Raw genomic sequence first — 8,481 nt, 5'->3', positions numbered from 1 at the left:
TGTTGCGTCTCACTCCCGGATTTCTCTGTACCTGAGTGTCTTTCTCTTCCCCAGTCTTTCTGCAAGTTTGGCTGGGAAAGTCTCTCGCCTCTTTCTCTGACTCTCAGCTCCCTCCTGAGCAGCTCCCGTTGGTGCTGCTGCGGCTCAGCAAGGCTGGAGCCTGCCCCTGCCGCTCCGGAGGCACCTTTCCTCTTCAGCCTCCCCTTGTTGTGTCTTCAAGTCTCTTTTTATAGGCCTTCAGTTATGTACCTTATCACTTCTCAGTTTTCGTTTGCTTTTGTTTTCTCTGTATATTTATTTTCCTTACCCCACCCCCTTCTTTCACAGGAAAGTTTCATTTCTCTGCCAGAACTTCAGCAGCTTCCAAAGTAGTTCTTCAATTGATTCTCCATCCCCTTGTAGCAGCACTGCAGTTTCTTTTATCCAAGTGATGACAGGCTTTCTGGTGTGAGCCTTCTTCCCATCTCAGTTTATGGTTGTCACTATTTTGTCAGTCCTAGCAGTGCTCACTGAGTCCAGGAGACATTGCCTAGGTATTGGTTTGTAGCAAATATAGGAGATGATGGCCTCTGTTTTAATCGTGGATGAAGGTAGTGATTTTTTAAAAATTTGCTTAACCATGGTGGGAGACAGAGGGTTCCATGCCCTCAGGGAAAGCTAGCCATCATCTGTGATTTGGTACACAGAGCAGTGGGACCAGTTTGCAACAGGTGCCAAGGCCTGCTGTCCATATAAGTTTCATACATAGTCTGAGGTAGGTCTAACTTCATTCTTTTGTATGAGTACATCCAGTTTTCCCAGCACCATTTGTTGAAAAGTCTCTTTCGCCTTTAAGTGGTCTTGGGACTTCCGTCAAAAATATGTTGACTGTAGATGGATCGGTTTACTTCTGGACTCTTAATCTATTTCACTGATATATGTCTATCCTTATGCCAGTATCACACTGTCTTGATGAGTGCTGCTTTGTCAAATGTTTTGAAATTGTGAAGTGTGAATCCTTCAACTTTTTTTTTTTTTTTTTTTTTTTGGCTGTGCCGTGCAGCTTGTGGGATCTTATTTCCCTGACCAGGGATTGAACCCAGGCCATGGCAGTGAAAGTGCCAAGTCCTAACCACTGGACCGCCAGGGAATTCCCTCAGCTTATTTTTATTCTTCAAGTTTCTTTTGCCTTGTACTGGAACTCTTGAATTTTCAGTGAATTTTATTATCAGCTTGTCAATTTCTGCAAAGGAACCAACTGGGTTTCTGAAAGGGATTGTGTTGAATCTGAATATCAGTTTGGAGAATATCTGTTAGATGTGGGTTTAGATAAAAGAGTGTAAATTAAAGGTTTTGACTGATGTCTGGAATCATTAACAAAACGTGGGAAGATAGGAAATGAAGATAGTAAGAAGATGCGTTTTTGACACTGAGTTTATGCTACTATGGGACACCAGGTGAAATGTTCAGTAGGCAATTAGAGCTTGTGTTAGATGTGGAGGAGAGAACAAGGAACTGTGAGAGCAGCATTAGAGAATGAGATTTCTGAGAGACGGAAAGGAGAACCTCTGAGACCTGAACGCCTACCGTGTCCGTGATGAGAGGGCAGGTGAAGGAAGAGAAGCCAGGGAATGAGGGGCAGAGAGGTGAGGGGGAGGCCAGGCAGGCTGCTGCTGGGGAAGCCATGGGAGAGAAGGTGGTCAGAAGTGTAGCTTCCTTCCGAGAGTGGGAGAGAGAGGGCTGGAAGGAACCGCCAGTTCGGTTTGAACAGGGACCTTCTTGCCTCCAGGAAAAGTTCACAGCTCACAAAGGATAATGCCTTTATGGAACAGGGATGAGGGTCCGTGTGTGTGGAGCCACCTGGGTTCTCCTGAATCCACTTGCTGGGATCCAGACCTCATTGGAGCCAAGAGCAGGGCTGGTCCCACTCAGAGCTTTCTTTCCTCCCTCAGCTCAGCATGCTTCCCCGGTGCCTGCCCTTCCCCAAGTGGGGAACGTAGGAGACCAAGCAGCGGGAACTGTGCTCCGGATGGTCAGGCCCCAGGTGAGCTTCCTGAGTTCCAAGTCTGTGGCCCAGGAATAGCTAGAGCTCATCTCCGGGCCTCTGGCCCATTCTGAGTCTGCTCCTGTGGCTTCCCCGCCTAACTGCTTCCCCTGGAGCTGCTTCCGTCCACCGAGTTCATTGACTGTATCTTGCCCTGGACTTCTCCTTTTATTAATGTGTCCTTTCAGCTTCCCACCCTCCCCCCACCCCTTTTGCCACCAGGGCCCCGACCCTGTGCTCTCAGTGCCCCTAATGACTCTGCCCCTCAGACTGGGAATGTCCCTGAGCAGTAGAAACGTGTCATTCCAGGAGGCTGCAGTGTTCGAGTTCCTGTCTGTGGACTATACTCAGCAAAAGTGGAAAGGTCTGGCACTCAGCCAGAGAGCCCTGTACTGGAACATCATGCTGCAAAATTGCTGCAGCCTGGCCTCACTGGGTAATGACTCTGTTCCCCGGTACTTAGAGTCTGTCTTCTTTACACTTTCTTTGGTATATTCATTTTCTTTTTTAACTTTTTATTATGAAAATATAAAAAGACAAAGGGAGAGAATAGTATAATGAACCCCTCTCCATCATCACCCATTTTAATAGTTACTAACATTCTCCTTATTATTAACTGAGCTGGGCCAGTTTATTAGAGTTTGTAGTTGGAAGGAGTAGAGTGCCATTCAGTTATTGTAAGTGATGAGCTAAGTTACTTACAGTAAGACTAAAGGAATGGAAGCCCTGAACAGACTGACCAGCTAGACCAGACTTCGGGAAACGAAGCCTTGTGGGAACCTGGGAACCTCAGCAGTGGAAGTGAAAGGATTTTTACACCAGTGTCGTAAGACAGCTGTGCCCTGCGTATCCATTTGCTCCTCCCACTGATACCCATTCTCTTTATTTACTCTGAATCTTTTTTCCCCTTCCGAGCTCCTTCTTAATTAGACTTTCTGTTTCCTCCTATATTCTGCTTGCTGTGGCTCCTGATGGTTGCCTTCTCTCCATGCATCATTTCAGCTTGAGCTCTTGTAATTTCCTTAGTTTTTCCATCCTTCCGTTTAGAATTTATGTAAAAAGGGACTCCAAGGATGGTTCAGCCATTAAATATCATCTTTGAGCAGTACTTTGGCCCAGGCCACGCAGAGGCTGATGACTAATCTACAGATAAGCTACACTGGGGTCTAGTGCTTGGCCCTGTTCCAATCACCTGTTGTCCATCATGGGATGAGCTGGGTTGCTTGGCACAAAGCATGGTTGCCTCAGCTTCCCCTTCAGAAAGACAGGGGCAGGGCTGCTTCCTGGAAGGGGCTGTTGTCAGGGCAGGTTCTGGGGTTGACCGGTCTAGGGCAGTAGCCTACTCTGGAGAGGGTGAGCTTAGAATCAATGCACCAAATATCTTTAACTTTCCGTATGCTAAGGTGGTTTGATGGTTTGCGGCCTTGGTTAAGATGTGATTGAAAGGAACCAATATTTCTGTGTTTAGGTATGACCGTGATTGCTCTGCCTTCTCCCAACTTTTGTATTCAAAAATTCTAGAATTCAAAAGCAGATACTCAGCTGGTCAGTCTCATTATGACTCCAGATTATCAAGATACAAAACATGTATTTTGATTTACGTTTCAAATTATAAAAATTAATTTTTATAGGAGTGCCTACTGACACCTACCAGTCCAGTGCTCCAGGGACTAGGGGGTACCCAATTTTACAGCTTTGCTTTCCCCTTCAATACTTTTCCCCAGTATTACTCTACCCATGGCTTCTCCAAATCTTGTCACTGTCCTGTTATACCAGAATCACTTCTTTATGTACACTTTTTCCTAATCACATCCTCATAATATAAATTTGCTTTCTACTCTCAGGTTTGCCCACATTGTTTCTCATATTTGTTTTGAGGTATTTGCCACCACTCTCTCTCCCCAACATCTTTGCTGAGAACTGCGGAACCATACAATGTCATGGTTGGAAAGGACCTTAGGGTTCCTCATTTTACTATGGAGACATCACATCTAAGTGACTTCTGGAAGATCACACCATGCTTTACAGTCTGGTCTCTTGCCTTTCAACTGGCCTGTTCACCTGGCTGTGCTGGCTCAGCATCCCTCTGTCCTGAGGGCTGTTCTTCCACCCTCCTCCACTGACCAGCTTCCCTTCTTTGTTTTTCTGTCCATGAAGAAAAATTTGAGTCATTTCCCATTTTCTCTCCTGTTATTTATTTATTTTTGCGGTACACGGGCCTCTCACTGTTGTGGCCTCTCCCGTTGCGGAGCACAGGCTCCGGACACGCAGGCTCAGTGGCCATGGCTCACGGGCCCAGCCGCTCCGCAGCATGTGGGATCTTCCCGGACCGGGGCATGAACCTGCATCCCCTGCATCGGCCACCAGGGAAGCCCTCTCCTGTTCTTAATGTGTCTCCTCATTCCTTACGTGTAATGTGAAGTTTTTTCAAGTACATAGACTCCTGATGATTCTTTTTCTTCAGTAGGACAAGAAATGAGTGAAAGTTGTTTTCTTCTTTCTTTTGGCAGCAGGTGAGAACAGGATGGAGAGTTCAGAGTTGCCTCCAAAGCAGGAACTTTCTAAAGTTTTCAAGTCATCTGATAGGACCTCAGTAGTACTCTGTGGAATGATTCCAGGAGAACCAGAAGCTGGAGATGCCTGTGAAGAGGCTTTAGAGAAGCTAGAAGTTCAACCCTCAGGTGAAGAAGGGACCAGACTGGAAAGGGATTTCTTGGAAATAACACAGGAAGATAAAAATAAATCCACAAAAGATGGGTGTGATGAATATAAGGAATTTGGGGGACATCCAGACCTGTCCTCCAGTCCTGCAGAACATCAAGGAGTTCTGAAGGGGCAGAAATTCTATCGATGTGATGAATGTGGCAAAGCTTTTAATTGGAGTTCTCACCTCATTGGGCATCAGAGAATCCACACTGGCGAGAAACCCTATGAGTGCAATGAGTGTGGCAAGACCTTCAGGCAGACCTCTCAGCTTATAGTCCATCTCAGAATCCACACAGGGGAAAAGCCCTATGAATGCAGTGACTGTGGTAAGACCTATCGCCACAGCTCCCATCTCATTCAACACCAGAGACTCCATACTGGGGAGAAACCGTATAAATGTATTGAATGTGGAAAAGCTTTCAATGAGAGTTCCAAACTCTTTGACCATCAGAGAACCCATACTGGGGAGAAACCATATGGATGCAATGAATGTGGAGCAGTCTTTAGTCGGAGTAAAAGCCTTGTCCGCCATCAGGTACTTCACACTGGTGAGAAACCTTACAAATGTAATGAGTGTGGGAAAGCTTTCTGTTCTAACAGAAATCTTATTGACCATCAGAGAATCCACACTGGGGAGAAGCCTTATGAATGTAATGAATGTGGCAAGGCCTTCAGTCGAAGTAAATGTCTTATTCGACATCAGAGCCTCCACACTGGGGAAAAACCATTCAAATGCAGTGAGTGTAGGAAAGCCTTTAATCAGATCTCTCAACTTGCTGACCATGAGCGAATTCATACTGGAGAAAAACCCTTTGAATGTAATGAGTGTGGTAAGGCATTCAGTCTGAGTAAATGTCTCATTCGACATCAGAGACTTCACACGGGTGAAAAGCCCTATAAATGCAATGAGTGTGGAAAATCCTTCAATCAAAACTCATACCTCATTATTCATCAGAGAATTCACACTGGTGAGAAACCTTATGAATGTAATGAATGTGGGAAGGTCTTCAGTCATAATTCTAGCCTTATGGTACATCAGAGAACCCATACTGGGGAGAAACCATATAAATGCAAAGATTGTGAGAAAGCTTTTCGTGACAGCTCACAACTCACTGTGCACCAAAGAGTTCACACTGGAGAGAAACCCTATGAATGTATTGAATGTGGGAAAGCCTTCAGTCAGCGTTCTACTTTCAATCACCACCAGCGAACTCACACTGGAGAAAAGCAGTCAGGTCTGGCTCGGTCTGTTTTTTAAGACGTGATTCTCTAAGACAGCAAGGAACTCTGAGTTAAGGTTTCTATAGAAGAAGTATGCTCACCGTGGTCTCCTCTTGGAACCACTAATCAAAGTGGATCATTCACTAAATGCTCTCTGGTGGTCAGGAAGGTGGGAGAGTGGGAGTAACAGTACTATCCTTCCCCACAAGGGACTACACATTTCATGTGCTTGTAGGTTTCCTTTTTCTTCACTTTTTTTTTGGCCACGCCATGCGGCTTGTGGGGGAGCTTTCCCGACCAGGGATCAAACCCACGCCCTCAGCAGTGAAAGCAAGGAGTCCTAACCAGTGGACCACCAGGGAATTCCCTTCTTTCACTTTTAAAAAAAATTAAAATCTATCTTGTTTCTTAATTATTTGTCCCACAATTATATTCTTAAGGAAAGAGATATTTCCTTATTCTATTCCACCTCCTCCATTTTACCATTTATATAAAGTCATTCTCTAAGACTCTGAGTCATACTTTCTACCTCTTGAATGTGGCCCTTTTAAAACTACTTTAATCTAGACTCTCATCACTTGTGTTCTCTACCTAGAAAAGCTTTTCTTCCTGTTGGCCAATCTGTGTCCCTTGAACCTTTAAGATCTAGGTCATCTCTGAAGGACTTTCTTCTTAAAATGCTCCTTTTTTCCTCCTAACCTGTTGATTGACCTCAGTGTTTTGAATTAACCTGTGCTGTAATTTGCAATTGTTATATAATTGCCTTGTCAATTCTCAACCTCATGCCCCTTTGTGTCCTTTTATACTAACTTCATGTAGGCTTTCAGGTTGGGTATAGTATCTATTTCTTTTAGCATATAGATAATACTTTGCATATTCTAGTTGTTAAATAGCTTTTAAAAACTCGCCTCTCCAACTGAACCATGCTTAAAGTGGGCATGAACTCCCCTTTCACCACCAGACCTAAAATTTCTAAAGATGGGTATCATAGGATATCAAATACAAAGGCCTCATTCATATCTTCTCCTTGTGTCCTTTAGAGTCTTACTACTGTTACCTCAGCCTCAGAGAGTTAATGGATTTGTGTTTGAGTGTGTGCAGGTGTGTGTGTATATGTATGTATCTAGGTATTGGAGGCAGCTGTCATGTTCCAGTGATAATGTACTTTGCCATGAACACGGACTCCGGTTCTGTACTAGCTTTCTCCACCCTGCTGTCTAAGTACAAGAACAGCATCAAAGTTTACTGCAAAGAAGACTCAACTTCCATGGCAATTTCAGTTCCTAGCATTCTTGGATGATTGAAATGAACAGTAATGAAGTTTGTGACAAGATAATAGAGTCACACCATTCTGATTTCCTTACCAACTAGTTCTAGATGCCTGCAACTGTCATCTGATTTTTAGGTGAGAGGTGTACGCTTAATTATTGTGATTATCTTCTGGGCCAACTTTCATACCTCAAAGGCATAAGAAAATCTCTTCAGGGGATTTCCTCTTCTACAATCATGTATCAGACACAAGTTTTTCTTTCCATCCTTGTAGTAGGGCCTCAATGCTAGGGGATCTTTGCCCCTGGTAGCTACCCTCTTCCTCTTAGCAATATGACAGGATCAGCAGTGTGGCAGAGGAGGAGGAGGTTAGAGGGGCAATGTCAGGCACATAACCTAGAGGAGAGAGATTTTTGTGAGCTGTGATTTATGTCTCCGAGACAGTGGAGAAGAAGGGGAAGAGAGTTGAGGCTCAAGAAAATAAGAATTAGGGGCTTCCCCGGTGGCGCAGTGGTTGAGAGTCCGCCTGCCAATGCAGGGGACACGGGTTCGTGCCCCGTTCCGGGAAGATCCCACATGCCGTAGAGCGGCTGGGCCCGTGAGCCATGGCCGCTGAGCCTGCGCGTCCGGAGCCTGGCTGGGACCGAGAGCCATGGCCACTGAGACTGCGCGTCCGGAGCCTGTGCTCCGCAACGGGAGAGGCCACAACAGTGAGAGGCCCGTGTACCACACACACAAAAAAAAATAAAAAATAAGAATTAGATATGATCCTGGGTGAGGCATCTCAGAAAATGTTAGTGTTTATTAGGAGCCTAAAAAATTACTGAACCGAGGACAGAACTGGAAATTTGCCATTTGTGAATATTTTAAATTTCTGTTATAGCTATATTTTTGGTGTTTATTTTCATTTTTTTTTAAACCGATAGGACTTTCTTTTAAAAAATATTTTACTTTGGAAGCTCCCAGATTCCAGGGGAGAGCCTAACCCCATATGAACACACGGGTCCAGCCCTCTACTCTGATTTCAACATGATTGGTTATGTCTTTAGTAGAGAACCCTTTGTCGAGTATTGTAATTTTTTATCTTCTGGTTCTGCTCATACCGTACCACACTAAGTCTCTGGAGGGAGGGGTCCAGCACTGTTCATAACCCTGTTAGCTGACCACCACCCGTCCGGGTTAGGTGCTAAGTAGCAGTGAATATCCTTACTTGCTAGAAAAGCACTCAGGCTCTTGGTTGGAGGAAAAGAGGCTACGTTTAA

The 8,481-nt window shown here is 44.9% G+C and overlaps 1 protein-coding gene across 2 annotated transcripts; it reads left to right on the top strand.

Moving 5' to 3' along the window:
* Positions 1–1,100: 1,100 nt before the first annotated feature.
* Positions 1,101–6,733, top strand: LOC113616650 (zinc finger protein with KRAB and SCAN domains 7-like). Of its 2 annotated transcripts, none has more exons than XM_027100059.1 (3): positions 1,101–2,023; positions 2,333–2,459; positions 4,537–6,733. In XM_027100059.1, exons 1-3 carry the CDS (start codon positions 1,814–1,816, stop codon positions 5,985–5,987), a joined length of 1,788 nt encoding a protein of 595 aa, XP_026955860.1. In that variant the 5' UTR covers positions 1,101–1,813; the 3' UTR covers positions 5,988–6,733. The 2 variants fall into 2 exon arrangements, with proteins under 2 accessions (XP_026955860.1, XP_026955859.1); XM_027100058.1 differs by having other exon boundaries at positions 4,534–6,733.
* The last annotated feature ends 1,748 nt before the right edge of the window (positions 6,734–8,481 follow it).

This window comes from Aethalodelphis obliquidens, unplaced genomic scaffold, assembly GCF_003676395.1.
Source record: "Aethalodelphis obliquidens isolate GAN/ISIS:26980383/991018 unplaced genomic scaffold, ASM367639v1 scaffold285, whole genome shotgun sequence".
NCBI lineage: Eukaryota > Metazoa > Chordata > Mammalia > Artiodactyla > Delphinidae > Aethalodelphis > Aethalodelphis obliquidens.
This window is presented reverse-complemented; position numbering and strand designations above follow the sequence as displayed.

Coding starts and splice junctions, on each gene's coding strand:
- LOC113616650 (XM_027100058.1), top strand. CDS start 1,814: ATGAGGGTCCGTGTGTGTGGAGCCACCTGGGTTCTCCTGAATCCACTT. Junction 2,024..2,332: donor TCCGGATGGTCAGGCCCCAG/GTGAGCTTCCTG, acceptor GTGTCATTCCAG/GAGGCTGCAGTGTTCGAGTT. Junction 2,460..4,533: donor CTGCAGCCTGGCCTCACTGG/GTAATGACTCTG, acceptor TTCTTTTGGCAG/CAGGTGAGAACAGGATGGAG.